The sequence below is a fragment of the Musa acuminata genome, chromosome BXJ3-3, assembly GCF_036884655.1.
Source record: "Musa acuminata AAA Group cultivar baxijiao chromosome BXJ3-3, Cavendish_Baxijiao_AAA, whole genome shotgun sequence".
In the NCBI taxonomy this organism is placed as follows: Eukaryota; Viridiplantae; Streptophyta; class Magnoliopsida; order Zingiberales; family Musaceae; genus Musa; species Musa acuminata.
The window spans coordinates 31,731,184-31,748,911 of record NC_088351.1 but is presented as its reverse complement, the minus strand read 5'-3'; the positions used below and the strand labels follow the sequence as shown (position 1 = coordinate 31,748,911).

Genomic DNA, 17,728 nt, shown 5'->3' with positions numbered 1-17,728 from the left:
ATCCGCGTGTCTTATCGTCTGCAATTGACCAGCATCAGATGCCAAGATTCTGATTTGGACAAAAGAAAGGCATCAAGACCGCCAAGTATGATCCTCCCCGGAGATTGATTCTAGCTGTGTATGAACATAAAGTACACAATACAATAATATAGATTTGGGACAGTGATAGTGTCGCACAGCAACGGTACGACACTCATCGACAGGTGCATGTTGCAGTAACACAGCTTAAGGAATCTACATGTTTGTTGCACGCACGAGATTATTTCCTGAAAACTCGATCATAAACAACAACATTGATCAACAGATCATATTGGAAGTGATTCAGGGGGGAACCCAGTTAACCTGCCAAAGATACAGCACTTGCTTTGGCAGAAAAGCTGCATGCAGGTTAAATACAAAGAGAAGGTACTCAAAAAGCAGCTCCAAATAAATAGCTCAGGTGAACTTTTTTTCTTAGAAGCGTTGGACCTTTCCTTAATCACTTACAATTAAAGAAATATTCCGTGTATTTTTATCCTTCTCTGGTAACATGTCCATTCTCATATCATTAATTCCAGTAAGATCCTTTTTCTTACTACATACATGATATATTTCTTACTACATACATGATATATTAATTCCAGTACAAAACATTATAATGATATGTTAAATAACACATTCATTTCAATTATACGAAGTTCCTCTAATGTCTGACACTTCGATCTTTCCAACTGAAACCAACAAACGAGTATGCCATTGCAGCTACGGAGACCAAACGCTACAGAACGATACCACCTAGCTGACCTAGACTTGATGGAAAACATTAAAGTGGGAAGAGTGTAGAGACTAATATGGAACGCAACCACCTGAAGAGTTCCATCGGCAACAGTTGAGCACAAATGTGTCCTTAAATAATAAATCGTTTTAAAAAAATGTTACTCTGACTGATAATTTTGGCCAATGCAGAAACCAATATAGTAAAAAGACATGATGCAACCCACCAAAAAAAAAAAAAAAATTAATTAATTAATTACATTATTGTATTAAAGCATTACAAGAAAACTCGACATCAAGAACATTGTTAGGCAATTTCTTCAATCGCAACTACATTCTGCGTTGTCATTACATTCTCAAATTATACAAAATCCAGTTCTCGAAAAATGCTTCAACTAGCCACATAAGTCTTAAGTGTACACCATCAAATGATTTCAGCACCTGCACTAAAGATTCTATGGCAGCAGCAGTAGCGCTCCAGTGTAGGGAAAGTTAAAGATAATCAACAAAATGCCAAGGGCTTTAGTGTAAGACAAAGATAACATTTGATTTTCTCATTAAATCAAGTCAGTGAACAGTTTCGGCTTGATTGCAGTTTTCCAGACCAGCAACTTGGGGCAATGAAGATATAATTGATAAGTAGAATATTAGCCGACTATTTGTTTCATAGCTCAAGCAACATTTATTTCTTTGCAGCAGATTCAACTTCCAGCTCTATCCCAGCTTCTAGTTCTCTCTCAATCCAAGCATCTTCACTGGTATCATTAGCCATCATGGCCAGCTTATTCATCTCTTTTTCCCTCTTCCTCTTCTTGATAGTTGCCTTGATTCTATCCATGTCAACTTTACCAAGTCCACCACAAGATTGGTCCCCTTTTGTCCTTGCTTGGTCCATGTTCCTCCCCGACATCTCATTATCGGCAACATCAACGGGGATTTCAAAACCCCTCATCTCGCTCTGAGGTTCGAATCTATCCTCCACCAGGTTCTGCTCTCCAGCTGCATTTGGCATGTTGATCACGACATGATTGGTGGAATCCTTGGGTTTATGGCTTTTATGATCTATATCAGATTCTTGGCTAGAGCTGCTTCTGGAGGAGTCGGGCCGATCCAAAACAGAGTCTGGGCTGCTGGAAACCTCTTTGTTGGCTGCTATAGGAACCGGTTTCTCGAATGGAGTCACAGAGCACCTTCTATTATATACCAAAAGCTGCTTCATTTGCTGAATTACCACTGCAAGTAATAGATAAGTAAGAACAACGGCCACAAGGAGTAATCACAATTAGTCAGCATTCCAGAAGCTGCCTAACCTTCTAATTGCTGAGGGTTGACATCAAATTCATGCCACCAGACATAACCTCCCCTCTCTGAAGGAAGTTTTAGATTATGAAGCTTAGCAGCAAGAAAGAGGGAACCAGCTGCTATGTAATGGGATTTATATTGCAGGCACAATGTAGTCCAAAGCCTATGAGTAGAAATAGGAGATATATTAGGCTTTACGTGGAGTTAAATTCTATTGGGGGCAGGATGAGCATAAACTACATACCAGTCATTCACATAGTTCCATGCTACTTGTCTTACTTCCTTCTGAGTAATCCCAAGTTTCTTTAGAGCATCGAGAAGTGGTTTATAAGGATGAAGAACAGTAAAATCAAACCGAATTGTTGATAGAAGCAGTCTCTCCCCAATCAATATCAAAGCCTTTTGCTTCTCAAAAGTGTCCTGGTTGTTTAACAAGAAACAAGAAAAATAAGCACAGAGTTAAAAGTGATTGTGAACCCATGCTACTACAACAGAAGTTTGTGATACTTTTTGACGAATTTTCCTTGTAGCAGTGGGATCTCTTTTGTACATTGTTTCATATGCCACAACAACAATCTTGTCCAAACCACAAGGTGTCTCTTCTACCTTGGAAGCAAGAAACATGCATACTGTTGCAACTGTCTGCAATAAACCCCACCATGAAATTCAGAACAAAGTAATCAACAACCTAAATATAACTGTAAATCCACATAATATAACCATGTTAAGCATAACTCCTGAGAATAAAAATAAAAATTTTGAACTGAAGTACAAATAAAAGGTGGGTGCAAAACATGTACAGTATTCACATGTCCGCATCATTATCACTGCACTGGCACCATTAAGGTAAAGCAAGTAGGGATTTCTGCACTTTGGCAGTATTGGTGTAAATTGTCAAATTCCAGAGGGAAAAACAGGTTGTGCATGGTGTAATACATAGTTTTACTTACACGGTAAAATTACTGTAAAGATGGAGCCATCAAGCTTGTCATATTCTCCCTACAATTGCAAGAATCTGGTGTGCAGATAAGGTAACTTGATTTCCAAAAGCCAATGTGCAATATAGCAGGATTACATTTGCAAATAAGTTTTTGTCAGGTCCTCGCAGTCTGCAAAACCTCAGACAGGACTACAGAACCCAGGACTAACCCAATATTTGGTATATAGTCTGGGAAAAGGTCAATATCTGATAGGAACAAAAGTAAAAAATAAAGCCTTAGAAGATTTCAATAATTTGAGTGAATATTAGTATGTAAAACGCAAGTATTTTATTTGTTCAAAAGGTTTACCTGTGAGCGTTAAGACACAAAATTTTGAGCTTCTGAAAGTCTTAATAAAACCAACTGAAAACATGTCCCACATACTTCAAATAAATAATTGGAACCAACTAGAACCCAAAATTATATAATAACGATCATACTAGTAGGACCACTAAAAACCTTCCATAGAAGTATCATTAAGTGATTTTCTTCATTTCACATTGAACAAAGGGATAAAGGAGACAACATCCTCCAAATTAATTGTTTAGGGCGCCTATGACATGATCTAGGAAATGGCTCAAGAAATCCTATTAAAAAAGAAGTTTTAGGAAATGATCACAAAGAGACAGAAGTTTTGTTGGACCCAGGAAATGGCTCAAGAAATCCTATTAAAACCTGAAACAGTGATTTCTTGTCAGACAAACACATAAGCAGCCCACCCCACTGGTATTAGTGCTACATCTTGGTATTAGTGCTACATCTTGAAAGTCACATAATTGCACCATTACATCTTTTGTAATCAGTTCTTAATGATCTGGCTCTAGAATCAAACTTTAAATGCCTATTCAACAAAATAGCAAACATTTTTTACTCCAACTGAAATATATAATAAGAACTTAGTTCATAGATAAGTAAAAGGTTCTTTATAAACCATAATTGATGGATAAAATTTAAACATTAAAGACAGGATGTGCTCTACAACTGACCTCTCCTTTATAAAACAAGACACATATAGGTGTCAAATTACTCCAAGGAATAAATACAACAAATAACAACAACAAGACATAATGTCCCAATCAGCTTTTCAAAAAGGAACTATTAAACCATGGAGGGATAGATTTCCATTCAATAAACTCTTTCATTTTCAGTGAAGAAATCCTGGAAATATGGATTTACATCAAATAATCTCTCTTTTACTTTCAGTTAAAAATTCCTTCAGATTCTTTAAGTTGTTTGTAAATTGTGGAATCACAAAGTAAATAATTTGAAGTACAAAATTCTACGACTGCATTAGGGACCCAGAGTTCAAAGTATGACAACTAAGGGAGACAAATTGTCAAATATCCCAGGTCCACATTGTCGCAGCTGAGCATTCACATCAACTTTGTACCTTCTCTTTTTCCCAAGTAGAAAGACTAATTAAAATTTTTGATACAAATATAAAACTTTGATCTCAAGAATTAATAATAAAAACTTGTTTTGTTCCTTGTTTTATTAATTTTTTGTCTCTAAAAGAACTTAAATGAAGTAAATTCATGACTACACTGAGTTAATCTGTTGATAAAAGTTTGGGTCCCTTTGCTCTCTACCAAAACCAAGACAGAACTAGAATCTCTATTAGTCAGAAACAGCTGGGATAATATTAAAATACCATACTAAGGATGAGTCAGCTATAAGGTGGACCATAAGTTCAAATAATGAATAATTGGCAAGCATAATTTTGTTAAGGTATTTAAATGAAATAGCCAACACTATCCATAAGAAACTGCTGCAAATATCAAGCAAACCAAATAAATGAATGGAGACATTATTTTCTTGTCCCATGAATTAGAAGATCCCCCATGTGGCATAAAAAAAAAGAGCTTTCTCCAAAAACAATGAGTCACATGACTTAAAAAAAAAACAAATAATAAACCAACTAAAAGATACTTTCCAAGCTTTTGGTCAGAATGCCCTCCATATGGAATGGAGCAAGTATTGATGTATAATATCTTCATATATGATGAACAATATTCATTAGCATAGATCAATATTGATACCAACACATTTTTCAATACCAAGAACTGAGAGAAAGAAAATAAGAGCTGCATGGGAGACATAACGGGAACACAAATGAAGATAAGAATGCAAGTACCCAAACCTGCCAGTCATTCTTCACATGGGATTGGTGGAGATAGAAACGATGACAATACATAATGGCAGTGGCGATTGTAACTTGTGGCCTGCAATACATCAAAGTTATCGACATCTTCATTTATGTCAAAACAGCATATCAGAAATGCAAAATAATAATGTAGTGCCAAGGCTAAACACTGTCATCAATGCAGGGCAATTACCCAAACAAACAATAATAAAAATAAGGTATATGGATGAGCAAGGTTAGGAGTGAAAAGGACTAATGTAAACAGAAATTGGCCCAGTCTTTAACAAATCAACAGAACAGTTACCACATGGAATGGGCTTGAATATCATAGTTGCTGAGTAGAAAAGAGGGGAAGATGACATTGATGTGGGGTGGGGATAAAGCAAGCAAATTATTAGGATAAAATGGATTTTACAGTGTAATATGTTATCTTCATATTTAACACACTTATGTATAGCTAAGGCACTTTACAGCATAGATCCAATACCAACATTTTCTTACTCCCATATATGAGAAGCCAACTGGTGTTTCCCATCAGGAAGGCAAATCAAAATGATCACTTGCTATAATTAAAAATAAAAAGAGTTTGGCTAAGTGGTAATTGGATCATGTTACAAAACACCACCATACCAATTCACATGCATGTCGTCTAAGAATCTTATAATATGGTACTCTGGTACACTAGTATAGTAACAATGATTTTACAAAAGAAATTGGTACATTAAAATAAAGTTTTGTAAAATATCTAAGTCTGACTTTACAAGTGCAACAAACATGTATATGAAATAAGGAATAATGCAGCACTGGACCAGCAAAACGATAATCATATGCAACATATGCAAAACTTAAAAATAAATCAGATAAAGTGCATACAATCCAAGTCTGATGCCAATATCCCGAATGAATGAACAGTATAACATCCGAAGTTGTGACTCCTTCCTCGAATCAATGCCATCTTTCCTTGAAGGAGAGTTCTCCTCGATCTCTTCTTTACTGAAATACCAGCTTGACCTGAATCGATGAAGCAATTTATTTTCCACGCTGCACTCCCCATTTATCATTCCAATGTCGAAAGAGGCCTCTGATGGCTCTCCCATCTTTTTTGTTTTGCCTTGCAATCCGAAATATTATAGCCAATTAGTGCCTTTAAATTGCTTGTTCCACTATGCAAAGTGATACTCTTGACTTTCTTGAAGGATCGGACCAATTTCCTGCAAAGTGATATATATGCTTAATGAGATCAACAGAGACAAAAAAAAAAGGTTCACATGCCGAAGTAGCATTCAATTGCAAAGGAAGAAAAAAAGGTACTAATTGCAAAGTAAACCGCTTCTCCCAGCATACAAATTGGACTTTGAACAACATGTTGTTGGCAAAACTGAAAGCTAACTAGAGCATGAATGAGTATTTTTTATTACTTCCATCTTCAATTATCTTAATTCTCTTCAAGATATTAGTTACTTTAATTTTCATTTAATGGAGTTCTCTGCATAAAATTATTATTTATCAGAGACGAACAATGTGGAAAACAACATCAACTCAATAATTCACTTGTAGCGTGGCTCTTGATGGAAATGCATGAGCAGCAGATCATATTATATACCCATTCATAATATACTGATACAGAAGTTGCAGTTCAAACAAGTACATACAAAACAGTAAATAAATCTTCAATAACTAAAACTTCAAAAGGAACAATCATCGTATCCGTAAATAGTGAGTTCTAAATTCTAATAAAGAAGAATCCCTAATTTGTAAGATTAAAATTAACTCCCTATTTGGCACAGCATTGCATTCCAACAAATCACTTGCATGTTTATACACGCTGCAATATGCTCGACTCATTTTTTTACCTTTTTTTTTTCTCACAAACTAAATAATTAATCAATACGCAATAAAAGAAAAAAGATCTGCACATCCGTAAGGCAAATGTGCCGAACTAAATTTTATTATATGTTCTCTTCCGATATACATCACCATCGTATAGCAAGGAGGTAAAAGCCACCCAGAACGAAATAAATGTAACATCTTGAATTATGCACAAGTACGGAACCGACAAAAGATGACAAAGAAAGACATGGGCAACAAGAGACTTAAGAGATCAGAAGCGGAAACCTCAAAACAATTCTTCGATAGCATATCTTTCAAGAAACGTACAACTTCTACAACTAGGACGAATACGGATTCGGGAGCACCCCAACGTCACCCGAAAGCCAAATCTCGTGAAGAGATCTAAAATCACCAAATCGAATAATAGCCCAAAGGAAACGAACTGGTTCCAAGAAATCAACGAAGAACGAAGAACAGCTTGGTCAAGAACCTGATTACCTCAAAAACCATCGGAACATGGGGGGAAAGGGGCGAACGAAATTGACGAGCGCGAGCCCAAATTCGAAGGAAAACAAGTTACCTTGGGAAAGATGCGCAGCGATTGCCTCTGAATTCCTAGGACGGAAGGAAGAGACGAGTGCCCAAGAACAAGAAATGAAAGAGGAGGGGAGACCGGGAGGAGAGAGAAGGATGATGATAGACAAACCGCACAAGTATCCAACTAACCCTAACCCGACATAATTATTATCCTTTTTCTATATGCTCCATAAATGGTAATTAATTATCCGTAAGGGCATAATTGTAACTCTGGGCAGCTGATCCTTCTCACGTTGTTTCCTTATTTATTTCTTTTTTCTTTTTTCCTTAAATAATAAAATTGCTGGTGGCAAATTATTCGGAAAACAAATAAGAGTTTGTATGTGACATATGAGAGAAAGTAGTCTTTTAATTTTTAGATGAACTAAAATATTAATAATTATTTTATGTCAATTACGAGATTAATTTTACTATATATATACATATATATATATATATATATACATATATATATATATATACATATATATACATATATATATATATATACATATATATATATATACATATATATATATATATATACATATACATATATATATATATACATATATATATATATATATACATATATATATATATACATACATATATATATATATATACATATATATATATATATATACCATCAAAGAATTTATTGAGTGTGGGGCGAAACAAAATCTTTTGAGGATCTAAAGTATTTTTCTTTATGCTTCCTTCACAAAAAAAAAATACTCATATTAAAATTCAGAAAATACTCGTCAATCAGTAACATGAAATATTTTACCGAGAAGTTTTAAAGTGGAAAAACAGATGGATGTTCAACTCCTTCCTCCCCTGCGTCGAAGGGAAATCTGAAATAAAATGGCAGTCAAAGTCTCAGACTTGGGATGCCTTTAAGCCTCCTGTTCATTTGATTTCTCCTTTGTCTCCTTCTCTATGATAAGTGGTATTATCTGTCAGTACGTAGTTCTTATGAACGCATCTTTAATTAGTGTTTAGCTAGCCTTCATTCTGTTGACTTTTCTACATAATTTTAGAAGAAAAAAAAAGAAAAAACAATAATAGAAAAAATAGAAGTACATTCAATTTGCAATAATCCAAAAACACTTATTTATTTTGACTAAAGATAAAGTATATTTTTAAATAATAATAATAATAAAATGTATTATATCTCAATAAATTTTTTCATCCTAATCTATTTATTTAAATCTAAATTTTTCATCCTAATCTAAATTTATTACATCCTAATCTAAATAATTTTAACTATTTAAATTAATCTTAACCCACCTCGTTAATTCAAATAATTGTAACTTGAAATTATCTTCAAAATAATTTTTTTCTTTTGCCAAAGCTTTTGTGAAGATGTCGACAAACTAGTCTTGAATGTTGCATCCATCATTTTTACATCTTTTAACCTTTTCGAAATTTTCAATGGTTACTCATCTTCACTTTCCTAGACTCGTTGGAATCATTATTGTTTTTGATGCTTAGAGTTCTTAGCTTGTTATCCTTTTAAATATTCATCATTAGAATTTTTTTTTTGAACTGTCATCCTCATCTTCATCACTATTGGTACTCTCATTTTTAACAATCCTTGTAACAGGTTTACGATGAAATAGAATCTGAAGCTTTTCGTTTATTGAATTGTGGCTTCTCATCACTCTCATTAGAACTTTCATCAACTTTAGTCTTGTAATAGGACATGTCTTATCAATTTAAATTTTGAATGATTCACACAAAATTTGAGATGATCAAAGTTTTTATACCATAATATCCATTAATTAGTAACAATATCATATAAGAAAAAAATCCAAAAATAATAAGGAAACACTTTATTTTTTTGTTATCCTCACAATTGCTATTAACTTTCCTTTTTTTTTTAATCATAAATCAAGTATTTTTTATCATAAAAACATGATATCCTTTTCTCATCGGTTGTCTTATATTAATGAGATTTTATTTTAAACGAAAAATAGATATTATATTATCATATGATTACTATATCATAGATATGATTAAATCATCAAGTCATTGGAATAATTTTTTGTCCATTGTTATATGATTACTATATCTACTATCCAAAAACCAAACATATCTAGAATATTCTTTATAAGATGCTATAAAGAAAATATTTTCTTCATATTTTTTATTATTATTATTTATTTCATGATAATTTATTTGATTTTTTTCCAACAATCTTTTTCAAGATGCCCATATTTTTTACAGTAAAAATGGAGAGGAACAATTGAAATTTTATTTTTGTACCAACAATCCTATTCAATATATCCCTTTTTCTTATAACAAAAACATTGATGGGTTTCTTTGTTACAATTATTTGAGTTCCTCTGATCCTCATTTGATTGATCACAACCTATACTATTTTGATCTCTCTTTTGAGATTTGATTTTTAAAATTTTCTTTTTATCTATGAATTTGAAGTTTCAGATCTATTTGTTTTCTATTTATGAACTAAAAGAGAGCCTATTAATTCATAAATAGATAATGTACTTATATCTTTAAATTCTTCTATAGAGATAGAAATCATATCAAATTTTGGAGATAAACTTCATAAAACTTTTTCTACTACGATCTTTTAGATTTTCACCATAAGATATCATTTTATTCACAATAGAAAATACTTTTAAGAAGAAATCAGTGATAGATTTAGAATTTTTCATTATAAGAGTTTCAAATTCAATATTTTGACTTTGAAGTTTTAAAAAATTTTACCTTGTGCCTTCAAATACACTTCTGAATATTTTTCAACATTTTGTTGATGTTGATGCCATCAGAAAAAATAGGCAATCATTTATTGCTTGTTATAGTTGACTCCTCCATCTTTCTATATATTCTTATCTATTTGATTTTTTTATCTTTAGTAATATTAGGATCCTATAGATAATACTTAATAAAATCATTCTCTACTAAATTTTATAACTATTGTGAGGTAAATAAAGTTTTCATCTTAACAGTCCAAAATTGATAATTTTCACCATTGTAGATAGGATGAAGTTGATTAGGAACGTTTACTACAATGTCTATCATCTTTTTTTCTCTTTTTTTAGATTTCCTAGCGTTCTATTCTCTTTTGATCGATGTAGTCCTCTTGATCTTCTTCCAACTGGGCTTTGATAGCACACTGTTAGGTTTTTTTTTTGCATAACTTTAAAGAGAAGAGAAAAATAATAATAGAAGGAATTAGGAGTACATTCAATCTATAGTATTTTGTATTGATCCAAGTCCACTTATTTATATTGACTAAAAAATAGAATATAAGTTTTTTTTTTTTTTAATATCATATCTCAATAAATCTTTTCATCCTAATATATTTATTTAAATCTAAATTATTAATTGAAATTGATGGTGTACTCTTTCTTTCACAAGATGATTCACAAGCTCTGGTAGTGAACCCCTTTTCAATTTCATAGCCTGCCTCCCCAGATCGATCAACAACATTTGTAGAACATTTAATGGATCGGATGAGGAGGGTGCAAAAGAGTAGAGGAGGTGAGGGTTTGTGCAGAACCAACTCAGAGGCCGAGTACGTACTTGTTGGAATCATGAGGAGACATTACAAACTGATCGCGCGGCCACAAACTTCTCCGGCTTCGGCAAGAAGTGGTACTTATACTCTGCGGTGGGCTTCACATAGATGCCAATGTTACAAAGATACCTACTGTTGGAGTATCCATGAAACCCCCAGAAATGAACACCGTTCCGAATGTTGAAGCAGAAGGGAGTGCCGCTCTCTCGCCCAAATGGCCCGTAGGTGTTTCCTCCGTTGGTAACAAAGGTGAGCGACATTACAACGTATATACCATCATTTCCAAGTGGCCCATAATAGCCTTTCACTACTGTGAGCGTCTCCCAGGACAACAAATTAATCTGCATGCATCCATGCAGGCCTATGCTTTCATTGGATGATGATGATGATATATATATATATATATATATAGAGAGAGAGAGAGAGAGAGAGCGAGAGAGAGGTAAGTAGGATGGCTTACACAATCGAATCTGTCTCCATCGCCTCCATGCCTATGAGCAAGAATTGGAGTTCCCTTGAAATCATAAGCCACTTGGATGGAATTAATGGCGTCACCATGGGTTATGAGGATCTGCTTGATTTTACCGTAGCACACTTCATCCCACTTGGAGCTCCTATGAGAAACTCGCCCTGTCACACCAAGCTTGATAGCGAACTCGTCATCCTGTATGATGCTCTGTAATCCACATCACAGGTTAGAGGTCAGTTTCTTTCTTCATCAAACTAAGTCGATCAAATATCTCTGTAAGAATCAGATTAAAGTCTACCATCTTCAAACCTTCTGCAGAGAGAGATGAATTGCCTGTATGCATCAAGTCCAACAACAGAACGAGAACCATTATATATACATATAGGTAGTTAGTTCACTATGGAACTGGAGACACTGCGAACTAATAAGTAGAGGTAGCATGCAGCATACCTTCTTCTTCTTCTTCTTCGTGGGACTCAGGCTACCGCTTTGCTCTTTCGGGAACGAAACATGAAGCTCATTATAAAGCTCTGTTCCTCGCTAAAGATTCGTGAAGCTATCTTCTGCAAGAAGACTACTTTTCTGTAGATGCTCCCTAGCTAGCTTTTTAAGAAGACGACGACTCTGTTCTCATGTTCAGGTTCGAGAGAGAAGTGCACTGCACGAGGAATCTGTGTCTACAAGCCAACGATTTGCTTGCGCAAGAAGCCAACAACGTGAAGTTGCAAGTGTAGATAATACACGTTAAAGCTTCTTTGTCGGCCAACACAGCATGCTGCGGTGATGAAGGGATCGTATCCGCTGCTTCATTAATTGGCCGTCGAAGGGCATCATATATTTGCATCATTTGGTCGAACATAAACAATATTCTGCTAAGTTCAACAAGATCATAATCTCACATCATTCGAAAAAATCGTTTGACCTAAAATTCGAAGGTTTAAACTTTTCGAGTTACATTGATTCTAACATGTTAACCTCTTTGACTTAGATTTATTATCGATTGTTTACAAGATATCAAACCCAATATAAAATAAGTGTCAAAAAGATTGAGAAAATACTTCACTATATATATATATATATATATTATTTATTTAAAAGGACTATGCTACAACCAAAAACAACTAAGAAGATGAAGCCATATGTTTAAACTTAGTATTTGTGATAAAGAGGAATATTGATGAGTGAGAATATATCACAATAATTAAATGATAATTGGTGATCTTGTTTTCTCCCTAGTTAGGTATCTTTATATGGGAGAATCAACACGAAAGACATTGACATGCCAATATTAATATATCATATTTGTAAGACATATCTCCACATCATATGGAACTAACATCTCTTCATGTACAGGGAAAGGAAATGTTGTAGCATCCTGCAAAACTTAGCCCATACCTATCTGGTCCATATTCTCACCACTTAATCTTCAGCGAGACATCTAAAGAGATTAACCGTCTTCTTCATATTTTAAGTTTGCTTTTATTTTAATTTTATTTTCTTATAAAAGGTAAATGATGAATACGAGATTCGAGTTCATGAACTTATGACGATAACATGTAAGATCGCTTGCCTTCATGTGAAAGAGAGAAATAGAAAAGCTAACCAGTGTGCGTGAATGCCAGTCCATTAATCCCAAGCATCTCAAATGACTGGTTGAAGGTGGAGAGTTGCAAATATGGGGTACTCATTTCTACATATAAATTGATCTACAGTGATCGATGCATATACGCGACGAAACGTTGTCTCATACGGCATCCATTACAGAGGTGTCGGAGCTCACGCTAACGTGATGCACCAAATCAAGGAGGGCAGGGCAAGGACATACACCAAGCACTTCTCCATGCTATGTGACATATGTATGTCTATAGATTCGCGTGTGTCAACACTTAAGGTCAACTTAATTCAACCTTATACTCTAAAAATATTGTGGCTCAATCACAAAAGGAAGAACAAAAACAAAATAATTTGTTGGCTTTGACGATATAGAATTTACCATTTTTGGTTGCGTATCTACTTTTATAATTTTTTCATAATCGATTGAATCGAACATTTTGATTAAGAATCTAGTCACATACATATATGATCAATATTTTCAACTAATCAAGATACGATGCATGAAAACTAGAATTGTCATATACTCTTCGGTCATGGATTATCGTTGCAATACCCTATCATATTCCAAGTCATGCATTCTTTAGGGGATGAACATTGATGGACTATTTATGTCCATTTTTTATCCTCTAATATCATATTAGAAATCAAATGATGATGATAAATCAAACAGTCAGTTTGAGTTAGACTGATACCAATTCAACCTAATCCTTTAGATCCTACATCACATCCGACTCTTTTAATTTTGAATAAACATTAAAATATTCTCTTAGTCATTTTTTTTTTTATCTTCACATAACACATGAATATTTTTAGATTCTTTAATCGGATGTTGCTTCCATGCATGCCTTTTCCATATCCCGAGCACAACAGCTCTTTGAGCAAAAAGATGCAATGAGAGAAGTTGATTTTGAAGCGACACTCACTTTGTAGTTTGTACGTCCATCTCAGACGTGTATATGGTGGCTCCAAAGCTTGGAAGTGTTGGTTGCCATGGACATACTAACCTTCTGCTTAAGTGCATTTGGTCAAGTCTTTGACAGTTCTCTTATATCAGAGGATGAACTCTTTGCTCGTCCTAATATGATTGATGCGAACTAAAAGGATTAGTAGGTGCAGTCCTACTGTTGGTCTAAGTCAACACTAAATCACGGTGGTTGTGATTGTTTGCCAAGAAACAGTACTGATGTCTCCGGTCGTCCTCATCACATAGTTTTTAATACCTTCTTCTTTGACGATTTGGAGGTTTGGTGCAGGCAATCATCTAAATTAATCAGCTCATGCTAGCCAATGTTCACATGACTTTAGTCTCTCGGCTGACCTTTTGACTCCTCAAGAACAAACTAAGAATTGATTATCTTTAGGTAAGCAGCTAATGGCAGCTAAGGGATTATTAATACCTCAACACTACATGACTCATCTTTGATGATTTATGATCGATATCTTATCATGATTTGACTCGTATTATATACTTTAGATTCGATGCAGCTTGATTGCACTCGAGTGCTAGAGGAAAAATATGTAGTCACTCTTGATATTAAATTACATTTTCGAGTGTAATAGTTAAAAATCTCATTATAAAAAGGTCTCTCGATATATTCTTCAAGAGATTTTTTTTCTACAAAAAATATTTTGATTGACTCTGATGAAAAAAAAATAGCTTAGAGCAATTCACTGTACCTGAAAATGATGTCGGAGTTCCCTGATAGGGTTACATCTTTCACTATATCTAATGGAATGTTTAGACCCGCGGAACCAAATACAGCTCTATACAGTATAATATAATATCAACTCTCACTATGAAATATGTATTGGACACGAAAGCCGATAGGAAAGAAACAGGCGTGACGAGTAGGCGGCTCGCAGTAAAAAAGGATTAGGTGCTTCTGCTCCCACTTCCGCGATTAATTTGACCTTCCGTCTCCTTCGTGGCGAGTCAGTACGTTTCTCCGAGATCAAGGCTCCATGACATCTCACCTTACGCCAGAACAAGTCTCATGTTCGAAGCTGTTGTACGTGAAAGACTCGCTCTTCTTCTTTGGATACGATTAGGCCGTACTGACTTTGAGTTGTGTGTACTTGTTCTTCTCGTGGTGCTGCTGCCTTAGAATCGTACGTTCATTTGCTTTGCATGCACGCCAGCCTGAGACCAAATGTCTCGTATGACCGACCCTCTTCACTTGTGCTGATGGAAGTGACAGCACATGAAGAAGGTGAACCTTACTTTGTCTCTTTGTCTCCTTTGGATGAGCATTTTGAATCGCATGGGTCGCCTAACAAAACCTGTAACATATATTTGACTATTATATCTGGAGAATCTCCACACAGTTTTACTGGTTCACTTGCATGGTCGAGTAGAAAGAAAGGAAGGCCAGCGCCGAACTTTCACCGCATCGAGGACAGAAGAAGAAAGAAGCAAGCCACCTACCGGCAACTACTCTTCTAATTTTCCACGCTCACTTTCGTCATGTTCTCCGGGCGTCATTTGCGCCGGTTCCTCTATAAATGCCCGGCTTCTACCTCTCCTTTCATCGCCAGTAAGCAGCAAGGAGAACCTCTTGCTTCTCCCTACTTTCTCTCTGTCCACTAGGATCCCACAGTAGTTGTCTCTTCAAGAGGGAGGGAAGAAGAAGAGCAACAAGCATGGCGCTCTCCACCGTCAACTTCACAGTTCTCTTAGTTCTTACCCTCACGTCACTATGCTCTGGTACTAGCGGTCCAGGGGCGTACCTGTACCCACAGTTCTACCAGCACTCCTGCCCAAGGGCTCAAGATATTGTAAGGTCTGTCGTCGCCAAGGCTGTGGCCATGGAGACTCGAATGGCTGCTTCTTTGCTCAGGCTTCACTTCCACGACTGCTTCGTCAAGGTGCAAGCACGACCATTTCTTGCAGCTCAATGTCGCCATCTTCTCGCTTTACCACTATGATGACTACTTATTCCTACCCCGAGATCTCAGTTAATAACGTGATTCGTGCAGGGTTGCGATGCATCGTTGCTGTTGGACAGCAGTGGCTCCATCGTGAGTGAGAAAGGATCCAACCCAAACAAGAACTCCGCCAGAGGGTTTGAGGTCATCGACGAGATCAAATCCGCGCTGGAGAAAGAATGCCCACAGACGGTGTCTTGCGCTGACATCCTGGCCCTTGCCGCCAGGGATTCCACAGTTTTGGTACGTGTGATCTTGAGATGCATGTCAGGGATCGTACGTGCAGCTTAGATGTATGACACTCGTGCTTTGCTGTTGGCATGCACGCAGGTTGGTGGGCCCAACTGGGAGGTCCCACTGGGAAGAAGGGACTCACTCGGTGCGAGCTTAAGTGGTTCCAACCACGACATACCTGCGCCCAACAACACTCTGCAAACCATCACCACCAAGTTCAAGCGGCAAGGCCTTGACATCGTGGATCTCGTTGCACTCTCAGGTGAGTCTTAGTCTCATCTGCCACCAGCTTCTACGTCTCATCGTTGTTCTTCTCTTGGTCTGCAAGCCAACATGTTCTTTAAGCACTCTGATGCGGTTGATGCAACAACTGGTGCTGCAGGCAGCCACACCATCGGTCTATCACGTTGCACGAGCTTTAGGCAGAGGCTGTACAACCAGACGGGGAATGGGGTGGCTGATAGCACGCTCGAGGAAGCCTACGCTTGGCAGCTGCGGTCACGTTGTCCTCGATCGGGTGGCGATGACAACCTCTTCTCCTTGGATCGCGTTAGCCCCACCAAGTTCGACAACAACTACTACAAGAACATAGTGGCCGGAAAGGGTCTGTTGAACTCAGATCAAGTGCTGCTCACGCAGAGCCTGGAGACGATGGCGCTGGTGAAGCAGTACGCCGAGAACACTGACCTCTTCTTCGACCACTTTGCCAAGTCCATGGTGAAGATGGGGAACATATCACCTCTTACTGGTGCCACAGGGGAGATTAGGAAGAACTGCAGGAAAACCAATTAAAAGTCGGTAGAGAACAGCGACGGTCGTCCGTCCAATTTGTTCTGTTCGTCGTCCTTTCATTTTCAGCTCTTTCGTGGGATCTGTTGTTGTAATCGGCAGTTTGGTTGCGGTTTGGGTTGTGTCAAGTGTGAGGTAATCGTAGCTCAATAATAATAAAGAGGATTTCTCGGTCATTCGGCCATGTTGGTTTTGTTGAGAATTAATTACTGTGATACTTGAGGGAGCCATGAAACATCCTCTAATACGTACGATTGAATTTAGCTATGAAATATCCTTCGATCAAATCTAACCATAAAATAACGTTAGTCGAATTCGACCATGAAGCATCTATAATATCTTTGTCGGGTATGACCTCGATGATATAATTTTTACATGATCGCCTATCAAACCCTCAAGATCTGAACAATTAGAATCTCAGTAACAATATTAGATACAAATTAGAACATATATTGTCACCAATATTACATGAATTCGGCCATACATGCTATGGCTGTTGCTGAGCCACCATGTATAGATAAAATTTCCAGAAGAGAAACTGAGAGGGGTTTTGCCGACCACTC

General features: G+C 36.3%; 3 protein-coding genes across 3 annotated transcripts; 1 reads left to right on the top strand and 2 right to left on the bottom strand.

The window, feature by feature from the left end:
- Positions 1–1,068: 1,068 nt before the first annotated feature.
- LOC135633772 (cyclin-T1-2-like) lies at positions 1,069–7,741 on the bottom strand. The gene is made up of 7 exons (XM_065143663.1): positions 7,589–7,741; positions 6,052–6,389; positions 5,176–5,257; positions 2,563–2,697; positions 2,300–2,475; positions 2,064–2,218; positions 1,069–1,986 (listed from the first exon to the last, which is right to left on the bottom strand). Exons 2-7 carry the CDS (start codon positions 6,273–6,275, stop codon positions 1,436–1,438), a joined length of 1,323 nt encoding a protein of 440 aa, XP_064999735.1. The 5' UTR covers positions 6,276–6,389; positions 7,589–7,741; the 3' UTR covers positions 1,069–1,435.
- A 3,248-nt stretch (positions 7,742–10,989) lies between these two features.
- Positions 10,990–13,291, bottom strand: LOC103979256 (jacalin-related lectin 19). The gene is made up of 5 exons (XM_065141140.1): positions 13,207–13,291; positions 12,054–12,097; positions 11,913–11,936; positions 11,595–11,810; positions 10,990–11,475 (listed from the first exon to the last, which is right to left on the bottom strand). The coding sequence occupies exons 1-5, from the start codon at positions 13,289–13,291 to the stop codon at positions 11,149–11,151; spliced, it is 696 nt and encodes a 231-aa protein (XP_064997212.1). The 3' UTR covers positions 10,990–11,148.
- Positions 13,292–15,702: 2,411 nt separating this feature from the next.
- LOC135633267 (peroxidase 72-like) lies at positions 15,703–17,341 on the top strand. The gene is made up of 4 exons (XM_065142554.1): positions 15,703–16,082; positions 16,194–16,385; positions 16,473–16,638; positions 16,759–17,341. Exons 1-4 carry the CDS (start codon positions 15,858–15,860, stop codon positions 17,166–17,168), a joined length of 993 nt encoding a protein of 330 aa, XP_064998626.1. The 5' UTR covers positions 15,703–15,857; the 3' UTR covers positions 17,169–17,341.
- Positions 17,342–17,728: the final 387 nt, after the last annotated feature.

Coding starts and splice junctions, on each gene's coding strand:
- LOC135633772 (XM_065143663.1), bottom strand. CDS start 6,275: ATGGGAGAGCCATCAGAGGCCTCTTTCGACATTGGAATGATAAATGGG. Junction 2,698..5,175: donor ATGTGAAGAATGACTGGCAG/GTTTGGGTACTT, acceptor GGTTTATTGCAG/ACAGTTGCAACAGTATGCAT. Junction 2,476..2,562: donor CAAGGAAAATTCGTCAAAAA/GTATCACAAACT, acceptor TTAAACAACCAG/GACACTTTTGAGAAGCAAAA.
- LOC103979256 (XM_065141140.1), bottom strand. CDS start 13,291: ATGAGTACCCCATATTTGCAACTCTCCACCTTCAACCAGTCATTTGAG. Junction 11,811..11,912: donor TTCATCTCTCTCTGCAGAAG/GTTTGAAGATGG, acceptor TGTGGATTACAG/AGCATCATACAGGATGACGA. Junction 11,476..11,594: donor ATGGAGACAGATTCGATTGT/GTAAGCCATCCT, acceptor GGATGCATGCAG/ATTAATTTGTTGTCCTGGGA.
- LOC135633267 (XM_065142554.1), top strand. CDS start 15,858: ATGGCGCTCTCCACCGTCAACTTCACAGTTCTCTTAGTTCTTACCCTC. Junction 16,386..16,472: donor CCAGGGATTCCACAGTTTTG/GTACGTGTGATC, acceptor GCATGCACGCAG/GTTGGTGGGCCCAACTGGGA. Junction 16,639..16,758: donor GGATCTCGTTGCACTCTCAG/GTGAGTCTTAGT, acceptor CTGGTGCTGCAG/GCAGCCACACCATCGGTCTA.